This window comes from Phacochoerus africanus, chromosome 6 (assembly GCF_016906955.1).
Source record: "Phacochoerus africanus isolate WHEZ1 chromosome 6, ROS_Pafr_v1, whole genome shotgun sequence".
NCBI classification, from domain to species: domain Eukaryota; kingdom Metazoa; phylum Chordata; class Mammalia; order Artiodactyla; family Suidae; genus Phacochoerus; species Phacochoerus africanus.
In genome coordinates, this window is record NC_062549.1 from 59,646,699 (window position 1) to 59,664,742 (window position 18,044).

General features: G+C 41.3%; 2 protein-coding genes across 2 annotated transcripts in view; both read right to left on the reverse strand.

The window, feature by feature from the left end:
* The window catches only part of ZFHX4 (zinc finger homeobox 4), a 14,011-nt gene extending 2,991 nt beyond the window's left edge, over window positions 1-11,020 (reverse strand). Inside the window, exon 1 of the mRNA XM_047783717.1 lies at window positions 7,895-11,020. Coding sequence (XP_047639673.1) covers window positions 7,895-10,964 — 3,070 coding nt within the window. The 5' untranslated portion in view covers window positions 10,965-11,020. The remainder of the gene's footprint in view (window positions 1-7,894) is intronic.
* LOC125128673 (zinc finger homeobox protein 4-like) lies at window positions 11,021-14,933 on the reverse strand. The gene is made up of 4 exons (XM_047782859.1): window positions 14,787-14,933; window positions 14,136-14,253; window positions 11,125-13,291; window positions 11,021-11,069 (listed from the first exon to the last, which is right to left on the reverse strand). The coding sequence occupies exons 1-4, from the start codon at window positions 14,931-14,933 to the stop codon at window positions 11,021-11,023; spliced, it is 2,481 nt and encodes an 826-aa protein (XP_047638815.1).
* Between the last annotated feature and the right edge of the window lie 3,111 nt (window positions 14,934-18,044).

Genomic DNA, 18,044 nt, shown 5'->3' on the forward strand with positions numbered 1-18,044 from the left:
TCACCGCCCGATGTCGGGAAAGACATACGACGCACACCGGAAAAAGTCACCTGCACCAGCTCCTCTGCGTTTATAATCTTTCTTCCATTCGTTTTAACCCCCACCAGAATGCTCAGGAAGGGAATCTACGCAGCTGAGCAACATTTTACTCAGAAAACCAAAGGATCACACCCTATGACAATCGCTTAGAAAAAGACCATCCTGGTGAACCGCAGTGGGTACAGGTTGTGGACACTCTTTGCAAGATTCCTACTCTCTTCTTCGTTTTAACCAGTTTTCACTGTACCTCTGGGAAGACAGAGCCACATGTCCTTCACGGGGGCAGTCTGATAATGACCGTGTTCACGAAAAATAATTAGCTGTTGGACTAAAATGAAATCTGCCTACGTTTCAGTCTAAAAATCTGTCTGCATGGAAGAAAGAAGGTGGTAAGCCAATTGAAGAGCAATAGGAGTGTACATGGAAGACATCAAAAAACAGCAAAGGGTGAAGTCACGGCTCTTCTTCACTAAGAGGAGCATGGTTAGGCCTGCTTTCATTGCTAAGCGTGCAGGTTAAGCTACTTATTTCCACCCTGACACTCTGGCCAACCAAGTACTGAATAGGAACTGAATGTATTAACACAACTTTATCACCCCCAGAGCATGCTTGATTTCATCTCATTAGAGAAGGGCAACTAAATGCTCAGTAGGAAGACGCATGTCGGGTAAAACATGACTGGTATTGATATGGAAGAGATCTTTGCTGGATTTTAAGTTCTCAGTCTCATATAGTGGCTGGTGATAACCTATCGCAAAGCCTTTTTTTTTTTTTTTTTTAGAGCCACACTGGTGGCATTATGGAAGTTCCCAGGCTAAGGGTCAGAGCTGCAGAATCAGAGCTGCAGCTGTTGGCCTATGCCACAGCAATGCCAGATCTGAGTCTGCGACCTACAACGCAGCAACCAGATCCTTAACCCACTGAGTGGGGTCAGGGATTGAACCTGCATCCTCATGGATACTAGTCAGTTCATTACTGCTGAGCCACAACAGGATTTCCACAAAGCCATTTTTAGGTGAGAAGCTAAAAAACAGCTCAGGAGAGAAAAGGGAATTATAAAAATCTGTGCCTTTCCTGAGTCTGTTTCTTAGAGGCAAATACAGTTGATTGCAAAAGGAATAGTCTGGAAGCTTAACTGGGTGGTGGTTTATTCCTTAGCCAGGAAAGGCTCACTACAAAATGATGGGCACAAGGATGGTGATGGAGGCCTGGTGGGCTGATGGGAGAATTAACTAGGGATAAGGTAAATGAAGTTTAAGTTATTAGTGCACAGCTGTAGAGAAAAACATCTTTAATTATTGGCTAATGTCTTACTTCTCTGCTAACTGCAACCTTCGGGTGTTAAAAAAATGTAAAGCATGCTTCCATTTCTCTAGCTAGAGAAAGAACTTTACTTTCTTTTTTTTTTTGTCTTTTTTGTCTTTTTGTCTGTGGTTGTTGTTGTTGTTGCTATTTCTTGGGCCGCTCCCTCGGCATGTGGAGGTTCCCAGGCTAGGGGTTGAATCGGAGCTGTAGCCACCGGCCTACGCCAGAGCCACAGCAACGCAGGATCCAAGCCGCGTCTGCAACCTACACCACAGCTCACGGCAACGCCAGATCGTCAATCCACTGAGCAAGGGCAGGGACCGAACCCGCAACCTCCTGGTTCCTAGTCGGATTCGTTAACCACTGCGCCACGACGGGAACTCCGAACTTTACTTTCTTAACTGGTTTTTACCTCGCTGGGAAACCTTGTCTTAGGCTTAGCAAGATACTCAAGATATTCTCAGGTCCTTAACATCACTCTCAACGTGACCCCAGTCATTATCACATTACCATCAATTAGCCTAGCCTATTACTGGCTGCTCTTCTTTTTAACCTTACCACACCCAGCTATTCTCTGACCTGCAGTGAAATAATTTCTGTAGTTGTATCAGTAGTCATCACTAAGGAAGTTCCATCATGTTAGAGAATAGTCGTTCAATATCCTCAATGGGGACAGATGCTAAAAATTCTGTTTTTCAAGTGAGAAAATTGAGTCCTAAAGCTGGGAAATGACTTGACAGAAATCTATGATGCAATGGTAGATTGGGGGATAGGGAAGAAAGACTAAGTTTTATAGCTGCCGCTCAAATTCATCTTCCTGTCTAAGTGAATCAGTTTCAAAAGTCAGACAATGCAATTATGGAAAGTGCATTGTTTTTTCAAAACAATCCTTGAAAATAATAACATTGTCTTTCCAGGGAAATTGATAGCAAGTATCCACAAGAAGAATGGTTGACACAATTGAGATAAGTTTAAATAAAAAAGGCTTAATATTTGCAAGGGTATGGTAGAAATGAATGAATAAATTCCCAAATGTTTAATCCAATTTAGTACCTGGACTTCTTAGATCCACGGGAATTACACATTCCCCTAGAGAAAACTGTGAAGTAATGGAGTTGCTCTTGAAGGTCCCAATCCACAACTCCCTTGTCTTTATTGCTATACTATGATGCCTGGTATCTTGATCTTCTTTCCACTCACCTCTCTATACAATTTTATTTGCAAGAAAAATACCAAAGATATGAATACACCTATTTTTGCAAAGGATCAATATATCCTAGATAATTTGCTTCCTACTATGATATTTTTTTTTGGCCACGCCCATGGCAGAGGGAAGTTCTCAGGCCAGGGCAAACCCAAAGAACCACAGCTGTGACTAGAGCCACAGCAGTGACAACATTGGATCCTTAACCCACTTAGCCCTGAAGGCACTCCCCTGCTATGATATTCTGATTTCATTATATGCTATGCTATTTTCCACTTAAAAGAGAATAAGGTATTAAGTTCAAAAATTAAGACCTAATTATAAGATTTCAGGCATGAGTAATTCAGGCGGAAGAAGCTTTACTAAGGACAGAAGATCCTTTCCTTGCATTGTTAGAATAATACCATGTTGCTAGCCAGCTTCTTTTGCCCACTCATAAGGACAATCTTAGTTCTTGGTCTAGTATGTCTAGGATTCATATTCAATAACTGCACCCCCTTCCACCTCAATGCTTCCCTTTCTAAATCTAAGGAAACTGATGGTTCTCCTACCTCCCTGACATAAGAATTTTCAAGGGGAGAAAAATTTGAAGAAACCAAGACTTTAAAAATAACTAGTTAGGGAGTTCCCACTGTGGCTCAGAGGAGACGAATCTGACTAGCATCCATGAGGACGCAGGTTCTACTCCTGGCCTTGCTCCATGAGGACGCAGGTTCCACTCCTGGCCTTGCTCAGTGGATTAAGGATCTGGCATTGCCATGACCTATGGTGTAGGTCACAGACAAGGCTCAGATCCTGCGTTGCTGTGGCTGTGAGGTAGACCGGCAACTACAGCTCCAATTCCACCCCCAGCCTGGGAACCTCCATATACTGCAGGTGCAGCCCTAAAAAGACAAAAAAAAAAAAAAAAAAGCACTAGTTAGAAAGCAGGTAAACCAATAGTTGTTGACTTAGGCTTTTCCATCAGATGAGGGTCTAGAAGGTCCTATCTAGAGGTCCTATAATGAAGTAATGAAAATATCTTGAAGACTTCAATAGAAATCCCAAACTACTGCAGTCAAAGACTATCAGTGATTTTTAGGAATTCAACATCTTGAGGAGTAAACGGAGTTGTATAATCAGCTGTTAGGTACAAATTTTAGGATAATGAATAATGTACATTGGGGCCACTAGTGAAAGACATAAACTTGTAGAAATCTGCAGTCAGGAGTTCAGTAGTGAACTAATCTATGAAAACCAGAAATAGAAGAGAAAAACTGAACAGTAATCAGGATACAAAATGAGTGGTGGTAACTACAAAGATATATTCTTTCCATTCTCTTAATTCCTACCCAAATTCTTTGATATTTCACTGAGAAATGAAAGTTTTTCTACAGGTAGCCTCATACTACCATCATTTTCTTTGGTTTTGTTTTCCTGAAACACCTGCCTATTCCCAAAAGTATTGCTTTCAGAAGAAAATGTCTGTCTCACCATGAATGTAGATGTAGTGTCTTTTTCTCAAGTTTCTTTGATTTACGTCTCCCAGAGGGAAAAAATTTCTCTTGAGGTGAAAAATAAAACTAATTATATATGTGGGCCAAAGACAATTGTGCAAAAATTATTTAAAAACTTACTCTTATCTAGATTTACCCCAAATGTGCTTGTAAATGGCACTGAAGTATGAGAAAAATGCAAAAGGCACATTCTAAAGTTCCTTTTAAGGAAATCAGGTTAGGCAGTGTTTCCAAAGACTGGTGAAACATATAAAAATCAGACACTGCCTAAGCAATAAAGTCAATACATTAAAAATAGAAAATCAAGTTATTTTCCTATTCATCTTGAGGAAAATGCCAAAAGAAGCTAACATCCTAAAGGGTAAAATGTAGTTTTCTAATTTTTTCCAGGTGTACAGGCCTGCGATTTTCTATTGCCACTTTCCCTTTTCTGCATATGATTATGATGGAAAAAGACAAATGTGGAAAAAAATTTTAGCAGAAAATAATTCACTTTATTAAAAAAATGAGTTAGCAATACTGAACACTGAGCAGAGTCTTTGCTTAGAAAGCAGACTCACACGATGTATATTACTCTTCAAACAGTCTTCTTTGTGATCTTGAAAGACTGAATAATTCAAAGATTTCTTGGAAGTAAGGTAAGAAGTTTTATGAGAATTAAAGCTGCTAAAACAATAGCAATTCCACCCAAAAGACAATAAAAATGGATATTTAAATCAGGAAATTTAGAGGTTGATAAATGCTAAAACTGAACATGTACCCAGCAATTAAGTCAATTTTGGGGTAGAGCCTTTGGAATCTGACTTATTACTTACTTTATAGCATAGTTCCCTTAATGGAATCATTTTTAGTGATTTTCTTAGGAACAAAACCTTGAAATCTACCTTCATAGGGATGGGGGGTATCCTTAAAAGAAGTCTTTCGCAAAACTAAATCCCATTAAAACGGGCCCAAGATGAACATATTGTCAAAGGTTATTCATACAGATAACAAACCGTTACAAGAGCCCAGGGTATGTGAGAAATACGGAGTATTCTTAGGAAGGAATTTTCTCCTTTTACCACCTAGCTGGTATGCTTCCTGGAAAGGAAAAGAGATACTTGTTTGATGAAATACAATGTGGTAGAAAGATGCTGATGGGAAGATGGAGAGCCGCAGCTCTACTCTGTGAAATGATTAAAATATTCATCATGACCCACCCGCAGATAAATTAACTTCAAAAAGATGTAAGCTGTTAACTGTGGAAATTCAGGCTCTCAGATGGGATTCTGCTAATTCTGCTACGCTAATGTTTAAATCCCATCACAAACAAAGAACTCATTCAAGAGAAAACTGCAAGTTCTAGTAGGTATGTTCATGGACCTTTTCTCTTTATAACACTCTCGGCGACTGGTCTATGATTTCAAAAAGCAGCAAATATGTGGTACCCTCAAGCACTTGATGCTTAGGAGTAAGTATTGTTGCTTACTGAGGAGCACCTGCCTCTAAAGTCTTGCCACAACTCCGACAGGTATAAAGAGGGCCCATATCTCAGGGGGAGGAGGTAAATTACATTTATGATCCATAGAATGAGGAGAAAAGTTAGGTTGTTTAAATATTTCAACAACCTGGCTCTCTCCTGGCTTTCTCTTGCACAGGCCCTCTGGGTACCAGTTTCAGAGTAACAGTGAAGGACCCCGGCATCCAAGCAAAGGCCTCCTGATCCATCAGAGAAAGGAAAAAAAAAAGAAGAAGAAGATGTTCTGACCACTACGGAGGGGATGACTACATAAGCATTATCAATCAAAACTGACTTGCACACACAATGAGACGCCAACATCAAATGCTTTCACTGACTTGTGGAATCTGAAAAAAGGACAGAATGAACTTCTTTGCAGAACAGATACTGACTCACAGACTTTAAAAAACTTATGGTTTCCAAAGGAGACAGTTCGGGGGGGTGGGGGGATGCACTGGGGTTGTGGGATGGAAATCCTATGAAATTGGACTGTGATGATCATTGTACAACTATAAATGTAATAAATTCATTGAGTAATTACAAAAAGTGACTTGTAGATTAAAGGCACAGATACTTGAACTGTTCTGGGACATTGTAAATATCAAATTTTATTCTATTTTACATAATTATAAAATTTACATGTGTTCACAGGAGTTCTTCCACATCAGACATTATGTGGAAAAGCTCTAATTTATGTCACTGAACATAGGAATTTTTCCACATAAGACCTCTTTCTAGGTGTCAGTTAATAATCATACTGGTATATAAGGTGAGACTAGAAGACTAATACATTCATATGCAAAAAAAAAAATCAGCCATTGCCTTATTCTTTAATTATATTTGACTTAATTGAAAGGCACAAAATAATTCATTGCAGCTCTCACATTTAAGGCCCCAAGAATATCCAGATAATTAAGCCCAATGTACTATGAGCAGGCAAGGGAAGGTAGCTGGTGTGATAGGCAAAGGAAAGGATGCTGCAGAAATGTCTTTGGTAAAATTCTTTCTACATAGAGATCCATTCTGCTTCTCTCCAATGCCAGTAAGCCATTGTGGAGAGGGAACCAGATAGCTAGGAGTGGCCAAGAGGTCATCTGATTTCATTGTTTTCCTGTCTCCCAAGCTATAAGTTAAAATAAGAATCATTTTCTGAAGTCACATTGTAGTGAAAACTGCCATAAGAGAAGGGTGACATTGAAAAGTCTGTAATGTATTTAAAAGTCCAACTTGTGAAAATGAAAAAAACTTTCGTGTTTTGGAAACTTTCTAGATATATGCAATTAGTTCATTCTAGATGTTTCTCTGCAATGTCATAATTTCTTTTTAAAAATAAAAAAAAAAATTACTGTTAATTCGGAAACCAAAACTTACTTTAAGAAAAAACTAGAAACATTTTTTTTTCTATTTTGGATAATGTATAACTTTTGTTATATGTTTGGCTATGTGATTGCTTAGCATACTTTATTCAGTATTTTTAAACTTCATATAATTGGGTACTTATACTTATTCACAAAGTCTAAACTGCACAAATTGCATTTCTTTTAATAAACACAGAATTGGATTCATCATCTGGGATTGCCTCAAACAGCTTTACCACTTTGTTCTGTCTTAACTATAAATCTTGGCTAGGGTAGGCCATAGAAAGGCATGGAGTAATAGTAACATATTTTAAGGTTGTAAATTTATTTAAATAAAAAGTAATGAATGCTACAAAAAAACCAAATTGTGTAGCAATGTTAAATTGCAAATTATCATAAAAGTCATATTTTAGTAGTTAAACTTTATATATATATATATATATATATATATATATATATATATATGCTTTATTGCCTGCTAGGTGTAATGTGGGGCAATTCCTGTGGCTGGAAGACCCTGGGGTTTTGAACTTCCTGGCATTTAAGGGGGGGAAAAAACCCCAAAAAGTACAAAACCAAAACAAAGTGTCCCTTAGAAACAACATAAATTAAGATACCAATGAATGTATTACTTAAGGTTTCACTTTCTTATCATGCATACAAATTTTGTGCCACATTGCTGTGCTGAAATGCTGTCTGAAATCAGTTTTGACATGAGTATGTAAAAGGAATGTTTCGAAGCCATAAAGACATAATTATATAAATAACATATTTCTGAGACTCTGATCTACCTAGTCTTTGTTTTTCTGCCTATGTCCAGGTTGGCTTACTTCCTGGTTATGAACTACAGCCACTAAAATACATATTTCAAATAACTTAATGGTTTCGCTTCCTGAAATGAAAAGAGAGCCACCACGCCCTGTTCTTGGTTACATGTCACTGGCTGCCTAATATTACTTAATGAATTAGACTGACTCTCTTTGAAATGACTTACTGTTTGAATTTTGTGGAAATCCAGGCAAGGAGGATGGACCGTTCATTCCAGGGAGGAGGACAGGGGGAAGGCCGGGGAGTCCTGGATAGGCTGCTGGCAGACTGATGCCATGAAGGGAGCTACTATCCATCATGCTTGGCTGCTGTACCGCTAAGCCCAGCACATCTGAAGCCTTCTTTATCCGGTCAAGTTCTTGCTGTGCCATCAGCTGTCGAACTGTCGTTGGAGCCAAGTAATCTTTCTCCCGATCAAGCTGACTCCCAACGGTCTCCCTCACTTTTGAAATGTGCTGTTTGGAGAAAATATGATCTCTGATGGACAAACGGGCAGAGTACTTCACCCCACAGAGGGTACACTCTGGTTTGGTGCCTTCCGTTCCACTTTGATTGATCATGAAAGGCTTCCCTATGTTGATTTTAAATTTCTTTTCCTTTGCCCTTGCATTCTGGAACCACACCTGGACCACGCGTTTGGGCAGACCGATCTCATTCCCTAGCATTTCACATTCTTGCATGGTTGGGGTTCGGTAGTCACTAAAGCAAGCCTTGAGAACCTTGAGTTGAAGATTGCTCATTTGGGTTCTGAAACGCTTGTGACCTGGTCGATCATTACTTTTGGATTTAAAAGGATTGCTGGATCCGAATGGATTTGGTGAGCTCGGGTCAGCTATGCTGGATGTTTCACTGCGGTCAGCATTGTCATCAGGGTCATCTGTGATATAAAAGCTTTGGTCATGGTCACCATCTTTATCATTGAAAGGTATTGAGGGACTCGTGAGAGAAAAGAGAAATTTTTCATCACAGACCTCTGTGGTGGGTGTGGTTGCTGTTTTGGCCAGAGTGTCAAGAGTTTTGGGTTCTTTTGGAGATAAAGCTGGCTTCACATCTCCAGAACTTCCCGTGGTGCTTTCCATTTCTGCGTTTCCCTCGTCTCCGGTGGTGGCGTCACTGATGGCGGTATTAATTGATGAAGTCTCATCAAAATCAGGTTTATTTTGATCGTACCCTGCCTCAGCAGGAGGGGCGTTTAAATTCTCTACATCCTCAGAACATTCCGCTTTAAAAGAAGAAGGGCTTAACAGATTCTTCGGTGACAGCTCTGCTGTTTTACTCACAGGCGTTGACACAGTAGAAGCCAACTCATTCTCACTGGATAGATCGATTTTCGTTAATGGCAAAGATGGATAATCAAAATAAATGTACTTCTGCGGGCTTTCGCCCCCATCTTCTGTTGCTATTAAAGGGCTTGGGGGCAGGCTGTAACCTGCCTGCTTTCCTTCATTCCAGTGCCGGGAGCGAATGTGGCTTTCTAAGGCTGACTTCGCCTTAAACAGGGCTCGGCAAAAGGGACACCGTTTATGAGACTGGGCCGGACCCACGGCCCGGAACTGGCCTTTCCTCTCTCGAGCCCGTGTATTCTGGAACCAGACTTGCACGACTCTCTTCTTCAGCCCCACTTCACGGGCGATATGATCAAGCATTTTTCGGGTAGGATTGGAATCCAGTAAGTACTTTTCATAGAGTATTTCCAGTTGTTCCGGGGTGATTGTGGTTCTCAGGCGTTTATCACGGTGCTGGTCTTCACCGCTATTCCCGCCTTCCTTTTCACTGCAGTTAGTATCTTCCTTATCATCCAGTTTCCTTTTAAGGGAAGCAGCAACGGTGGCAGAGGCCGGGGTGTGGGAGGACGCGGTCTGAGGGGGCATCTGTGTGAGAGAACCACTCAGCAGCTGTCCGGTCATCAGCGGGTTGTTGGGGTCGAATATCATGTAGGGCATGTCCATGGGACGTTCCAAGAATGGAGAGTGAAGGAACTGGTTTTGAGCAGCGAGGAAGTGCATGTGCTGGTGCTCCTGCCAGAGTTCCAGAGTTGGGAAGGCAACTGTGCACTGATCACATTGGTATTGTAGTAACTGCGGAGGTAGACTGTTCTGGAGAGAAGTCATGGAAATCTGCAGTGGACTTGAAGGGACCGGGGTCTGAGAGGCCGAGGGGGGTCTTCCAATCAGTTGGGGTTGTTTTGGTGGCTGCGGCTGTGGCTGGGTGGCTGCAGCCTGTGGTGGTTCTGAAGAAGTGGATGCTAATGGCAGGGCTGGTTTGGTGCCTTGAGAAGGGGGCGAGGGATCACTCTGCTTTGGCTTTTCTGTGGGATATTCAGGTTTGGGAGACGTCTTCTCGGGTTCTGGCTTGGGTGATGGAAGCAGCGGGGTGCTAGCCCCAGAGCCAGAACTCGCGGCAGCGACAGGAGCGTTTTTGGCTGCTTCCGTTTGGCCAGACACTGTGCAATGCTTATACACCACCTGATCCGTGGCATCCATGGAATCTTCGGTTTGGCTTTCATCTTGGGCATCGTCATCTTCATCCTTATAACACTGCTTTTTCTGATGCGTAATCAAGTCAAAGATTCTGGGGAAAACCACATTGCACTTTTTACACTGGTACTGCATGTTGCTGGTCCGGATATAGCGCTCATTAGTGAGTTCTCGTTTCTCGTTATCTTTAGCTTCTGCTTGGTTCTCGTAACTCTTCCGTGCCTTCTGCCGAGCATTCTGGAACCACACAACGATAACCCGGGTAGGTAGATTGAGAACGGTGGAAAGTTGTTCTATTTCATCATCTTTTGGGTAAGCGTTTGTGTCAAAAAAGTCTTGAAGAACCCTAAGCTGGTAGTCAGTAAACCTGGTTCTCGAAGACCTTTTACTGAAGGAGGCATCCGATTTGTAATGTTCTAAAGAAGAGGGCTGTGGGTCAATTCTGATATCCTCCAAAACAGTTATGGGAGGGTTGCTGAAGTTGTACGGCGAATCCTTATTTCTCTGCCGCTCCTTAAAAAGCGTATTTCGGAACCAGTGCTTGATAACTTTTTGAGAGAGGCCAGATTTTTCCGCCATTTCTTGGATCTGTTCTTCACTTGGAGAATTATTGATGTCAAAATAAGCCCTCAGGATTTTCAGCTGGTCGTCGGTAATTCTTGTCCGGGGGCGTTTGAACTGAGAATGCCTTAGGAAATTGGGATCTAATCCGAGCTGCTGCTGGCAGAGCTGAGTGAGATCCGCGGAGAGCGTGTCCATCTGGGGCAGCTGCAGGGCGAGCTGGGGAGGAAGCGCAGGATGCTGCACCGGCTGCATCATGATGGAAGGAAAGAGGGGAAGGTCCAAAGACACTGGCAGCTGGACCTGAGGGGGAGCGGAGGGGGGTGGGGGCGGGGGAGGAGGAGGAGGGGGGGGCGGCGGGGGTGGGGGCGGGGGAGTGGGCGGTGGGGCTTGTATTGGCGTAGACACGGTGCTTGGGAGTTTCACCGGCCCCAGGGAAGCAGGCTGCGGAGGAGCTGGAGGCAGCGGGGGTGGCGGCGGCGGGGGAGGCGGCGTTTCTGGAGAAGAGGGTGAAATCGGATAAAGCTTGTCATAGGCCTCCCTGTACTGACGAGCAAATTTTTCCAGTGCTCCGTATGGGAAAAACTGGCCATGTACATGTTCCTGGTGACTCTTTAGAATAAGAACATTGGAAAACAATTTCCCACACGTTCCGCATTCCAGCTTCTCAGTGCTTTCACCTTCACCGCTTTTGCCCTTCTTCTGTACCTTCTGCCTGTTCTCATTATACTGAATAACCAGCTCAAAACCGAAGTTTTCCAGTAATGCTTTGGCTGCATTTCCTCTGGCCCCTGAAGCGATTCGGGGCGGCAGGATGGATGGTTCCAAGGATTTTTGCTTCTTTCCGTCTTTGCCTTCTTTGAGCCCTTCGCCTTCACTTATAACTTCTTGCTTTGGCTTGTCTTGCTTTTCCACCATCTCTTCTGCCTCCTTGAAAGAGGGTATGTCCTTAATGATCGGGCACTCAGCACTGGCCAAAGTGGTCTGCTCTTGTTTCAGTAATTTGCTGGCCTGCTGCTGTTGCGGCTGGGGCTGGGGCTGCTGCTGTGGCTTTTGGGACTGCAGCTGAGGCTGTGTGGCCTGGTACTGTTGTGCTTGTTGCTGGAGTATTTGGAGTTGGGTTTGGCCAACATGATGTTGGGTTTGAATCTGCTGCTTCAAGTCTTCAAGCAAGGATCCGGCCATTCCGGTCATGCCCGGCATCCCAAATGCTGCAGAGCCAGGCAAGCCCAAATCAGGCCCCAAGCTGAACTCGGTCCCGGGGATGTAGAACGGAAAGAGAAACTGAGGCTGCTGAAACTGCAGCAGCGCTTCTGGGGTCATAGGAAAGTGAGGCAAAAAGGCAGGGTTGAGAAACTGAGGCTGAAAGAACGCAGCCTGCTGTTGCAACTCGTGCTGCAGCTGCATCTGAATCTGCGCTGGTGACTGTGGTGGGTGATGAGCAGGTTGAGCAGAGATTAACTCCGGAGTTTGCTTTTTATTTAATTCTTTGGCATCTAAGTGGGTGTCTTTGCTGCTTACTCCTGCCAAACTCATGGAATCTAACATCCCTTGGCCAGGACTGCTAACGTTGGCGGTGCTGTGCCCACTGACCACGTGGCTGCTGGGCTCCAGCTTTGCAGCCCTAGCCTTTGTCTGGTGGAGCACGGACCTCATATGGATTTCCAAGGTCGAGCTTTGGCTGTACGCAACATTGCAGATGCTGCACTTGTAGGGTTTGTTATCTGTGCTGCTGTTGGTTTCTTGAGGAACCGGACTGGAGGCTTCCTGCAAAACCTTTTTCAACTTATGCAGGTGAGAAACTGAATTATAATGGACCAAGAGAATGTTCTTTTGGGTGAACGACTCTTTACACACTGTACATTTATATGGGCGAGATGGATCGAGGAATTTTTCCATTGTAAAATTTGGCCCTTTTCTAAAAGGTAAGGTCCGCTTTGGTTCAGAGCCCATGTCATCTGGAATAGAGCTACTGTCACTTCCTACAGGACTTGCCTTCCCTTCGTGGTCCACCTCGTACTCTCTCTCCATTTCCTGCTCTAGGGCATGGTCATCCTGGGCCATCGTTTCACTCTCTGCCCACAGTTCACCATTCACAGGCAAGGAGGCATACAGCTGTTGAAGTTCAGCTTCACTCAGTTCGGGGTGGCCAGCTTCCAAGTGTTTTTTTAAAGCCTGGAATGTACGGAAACTACGCTGGCAGAGATTACACATTGTCGCGGCCCGAATCGCATGATACTGGGAATGTATCTGAAGCTTCTGCATAGTCTTAAAAGCCAAGCTGCAGTGGTTACAGCGATACTTATAAACGTGGCGGTCTGAAACAGAGAGTGGTTGCCTTTTTTGCTGTTCGCTTAACTGATCTTGCAGTGGGTCAGAGATCTTCCCATCCTTACTGCTGTTTTTATTCCACTCTGACGCTTCTGTGGGTTCTTTTGTCGGTTTCTGCTCCTCACTCTTTATTTCCATGATAGCCTTTGAGTCGTCAAGACCCGCCATACTTTTGTCATCCATGGGACTTTCACCTGCGTCAAGAAAGCATAAACCGCTTACAGGAAGAAAGCCTACAGCTCAAATCCCAATGAATATTGCAAGTGGGAGCCTCTAAAGGTTTCTGCTTAAGCGATTCTTTGAAGAACTATTTATTGAGCAATTACTTATGTATGGGGCACAGGGGATATAAAGGTGAGTAAGAAATCATCCCTGACCATAAGGAATTTCAGATTAGAGAAAATTAAAACAAATAAATAAATCTTTTTTATATATATAAAGGAAAGAAGTCAAAGGTAATTATAGTATGCTACAAGTAGTGTGATACCAAGGACCATAACCTCAGGATTCAGGAATTCGAACCGACAAAATATTCCTGATCATTGCTATTTAGGTCCCCCAAGGGCAGTTTACAGATAACCAGATAGTAAATATGCCTTGAGAAATATGGCTCTTGAAAACACCATACATTTTTTCCTCTGTGCCTTTTTTGAAAAAATATAATCTTAGGGTGTTCCCGTTTTGGCGCAGTGGAAATGAATCTGACTAGTAGCCATGAGGATGCGGATTCGATCCCTGGCCTCGCTCACCACTGGGTCGGGGATCATGTGTTGCCATGAGCTGTGGTGTAGGTCACAGATGCAGCTCAGATCCTGCATTGCTGTAGCTGTGGTGTAGGCTGGCAGTTACAGCTCCGATTGGACCCCTAGCCTGGGAACTTCCATATGCTGCGGGCATGGCCCTAAAAAGCAAAATAAAAAAATAAATTTATATATATAAACTTATTTTTTTAATATGTATAATCTTAGTAATAATACTATTGGAGCACCACTGTGAATGCAAGCCACTACGAGTGGATCTCAGTCAGAGCTGGCATACCTGAATATTTCCCAGGCCCCTCAGCTGTGATGGCTGCAGGTGTGTCCCGTTCTGATTTCTCAGAGGCGGCTGCTGGCAGTAGCAGACTGTTGGGCATCATCACATCAGGGACAGGCACCTGTGAAAACCAAAGGGGTTCATGGCAAATGTACCCCAGAAACCACATACTCCATCACATCTGCCCTTTGGCAGCAGCATAACCCAGGTACATTTTTTCCAACCAAAGCAGGGCCATTTTGTGGCTCTCATAGGCCAAGGCTCTCCCTTCAAAGTTCAGATCATTGCTGTTGTGATGTTGTATTCTTTTATTTTCTTTTGTTAAAAATGTGGTTTGAAGGCTTTTGTAGCCAAGAGATGACAGCCAAGATGAAACTCAAGGTGCCCACATGAATCATTTGTTTAACATTATAGGTATAAGATTAAAGTGGCAAAAATCTGTGTTATTGAGTAAGATATGCCTTGTATCATATTTGGTTATTTTTTTCCCCTAAGCACCAAAGACAACAACAAATGGGACTGTGGTTGTGATTTCTACAACAAAGTCAGAGCTTGATGTAAGAAATCAATTTCTATCAATCGATAATTACAGATTTTGTGTTGCTACTTTTACAGGGATTATGTCACACATGCATCAACATTCAATGTCCTTACTGTCATAAGCAGCTTCTCCACACAATCCGGAGACACACTGTGCAAATGCGTCAGATGCAGCTGGAGGTGCATTTTGTTGCTGAGGACGTCCTGGCAAAGGGGACAGCAGATGACAGGCTGTACCGAGTGCTGTGACAGGACATGCATCTGGATACGACTTTGGTCCCTACTATTGTAGTTACAATAAGGACACTGATAGAACTGGAAAATATGGAATAAACATGACCACGATTAGTTCATGGATTTTGATGGCTTCAGAGCATTAGAAGTCATACCAAGGGTTCACTTCCTTGCCAATTAGAGTATCTACATATATTTCAATAGCATGGAATAGCTTGGAGGCTCTTGGGTTATCAAGGACAATAATTTAAAAAAAAAAACATGTTTATACAGCAAAGGGAAAAAAAGCACATTTACCTGTTCGTGACAGAATTTATTGTCCTCTGTAGGTTTTGATCTTTTTGTTGCCACATCCTCTTCTTTTGCCAGCAGGAGTGGCTGGGTTCCCCCTGCCACACTGACTTTTAGCTCCTTTTCTGGTGTGATTATTCCTGATTCCCCCAAAAGAAGAGAACACCTCGATTTTAAAAGACTAACAATGTCGAGATCTGGAAAAAAATGATGTTTTTCAAATAGCTTTAACTCCACTGAATCACCCAAAGAACCAGACAGACACTTGTACATGATGCTAATGTCAAAAGGCAAAAAGCACGTCTTTTTGTCCATGAACCAAATAGAGTTTATAAATATATTTTAAAATGTGCTTCTGTCTCATGTTTTGATAACCCTAGGTGACCTTGAAAGATTCATCAATACCATGTGCTCTCTGGTGTCTTGGTTTGCCTTTATCACATTAAAACAAATACACTCCCATGCACAAATGCTAACTTAGAAAATAATTATTTCCCTGATTGAATTATCTCTTTTTCTAAAATTCTGGGACACTGAAAACATTTCAAAATTCTGAGAAGAGCTGACTATCATTCGCGAATGAAAATAACGTCTTTATGTGGTGAATGCAAGGTTTAAAAATTATACGTTACATATTCACCGCTGCTTTTTGCGATTTATTCTTTGCTTTAGATGTCTCAGCCATTGGCTGTGCACATCACAGAGTAGTCCAAATCTCAAGAAGACAATTGTTTTATGAGGTTAATCTAAATATTTGGTGTTAAAGACGGTTTAAAATTTTGCCTTGATGAGCAACGTAATGTATAGAAGCCTCACACACATCAAAGAAAAGAGTGCAATTCTAATTTCCCAATCTAACATAAAATTCTTTCCAGCATCAATTTTCCCAATAATCTCCTCTGTGAGGCTGGATATTACAGCGACATTGGGTAGGCACGTCACATACATCTCACGACAAACACAAAACCTCATTTACCAGCCATTCCAATCTCATCATAGTGCGGCATCATCTGACCTTTTTTCTGCTGTTTATTATGAGTATTTCTAATTTTAACTTTCAATTTTCACCATCTTCCAGTCAATTTGCAACTAAATTATTTCCAGGGTGAGGACACTATCACTGGACAACTGGGTGCAAATACATCTTGAAATGCAATGAAGCTAAACCATTGATTGCTATCAGACCCCGCGTAAATATAGAGTCTAGGCGTAATCTGATTGTATGCTGTGCATGAAGATTTATCTTGATTTTTTTTTCAATCCACATACGGTTCATATAAATGAACAAATTATACCTTATTGCAAAATAACCCAGTTTTAATTTAAAAATAAGGTCAAAAATGTTATGGAAACAAAGTAAAAATGAACCCCCAAATACATTTCTCTTTATATCCTGGATGGAGATGCATGTTTTGTAGCATATAAATAATTTTAGGAATTTTGAATTTTGAAAAACATTTAAAAGTAAGTCTGACTCTGAGGAGACCAGAGTCTTTATTTTATTTAAATAGAATTTAAATGACATAATGACAATGATTTTATTCCCTTGGAGTTTGTAGTAGGTACAGAAGTAGTGCTATGTTCACAAACAAATTGCACTGATAGTGATTTCTAGATTTACAAACACTAGATTTTATTCGAATTGGTACATTTGTCCTATATATAGGTACCTTAGAGAAATTAGATTCTTTCTCAATTTTTTGAAAAAATAATTTATCATAGTTGTATTTGAATGAATTTAAATCTGAGATAGACTAAAATTTTTCATTATATGGATTAAACAATATCCAGGTATTTGATATCCAAAGATATGTCAAAAATAGGAATGTTTATTTTGTAATTAATTCTGATAGCCAGAAGAAATGTTTTTTCTTCTAAAAGCAAAACTCTCAAAGGAGAATATACTTTTTGCTATCATTTTAAAAGCATTGAAAATATACATGTAAGAAAAATATGATAGATAATACTTGCAAATAAAATGTATTGCTGAAGGTGTCGGATCAAGTTGTATAAAATGATTGTCTTTTAAACCAGCAAATGTCTATCAGTTGGTCTTTTCCTGTAAGACTGGAAGTTTTTTCTCTAAAAGTTCCCTAATAAAAGTAAGAATATGCTCCCTTAGGAGAAAAGTACTAGGTCATAGTCCCTTATCATCCTTTTGTGTGCCTGGTAGAAGCAGACACAACCAAATAAGTTGGTCTGATCCCCTATGCTATCATAGATTGTCACACGCAAGGGAAAAGAGAATTTCCACAACTCTTGCTGCTTGCAGGCCTTATGGAACTTCAGAAACAGAATAAACCTTCCAAAAACTTCTAAATCTATTAAATATATAGCTATGGCCTTGTTTTTACAAGCATCTATCTTCTAATATTAGTACTATAAAGGATCAAAACAACAGTAATTTCAAGGTTTGGAACATTTTACTAAGATTTTACAATGGATTACATATTTGGTAAAATTAATCCATGTTATTTTTATGCTTATTAATATTCATCAGTAATATAATTGCTTTTAAATTAAGGGACATTCACTATGCATCAAGTAAAAGTTAAGTTTTAGGGTTACTATTTCATAGCCATTGTGATATCTGTTGGTGATAGTATTCCACCCAATATATGTGTCTGCTTCAATTTTTTTGGCTAATTAACCTAGTTAATTAAATCATGATCTTAAGGTAAGCTAGGCGCTTCCTAAAAACCATTTTATTTTAAGTTGAAAAGAAGTTATAAACAAAGTCTAGACTGCCTAACTGTAGCTAGGAACCCCAGAAATGCATGTCACTGATAAGCAGCAGCAGAAAATGCTAGGATGTAATAACATGTGACAAAAACAGACACTTGAAGA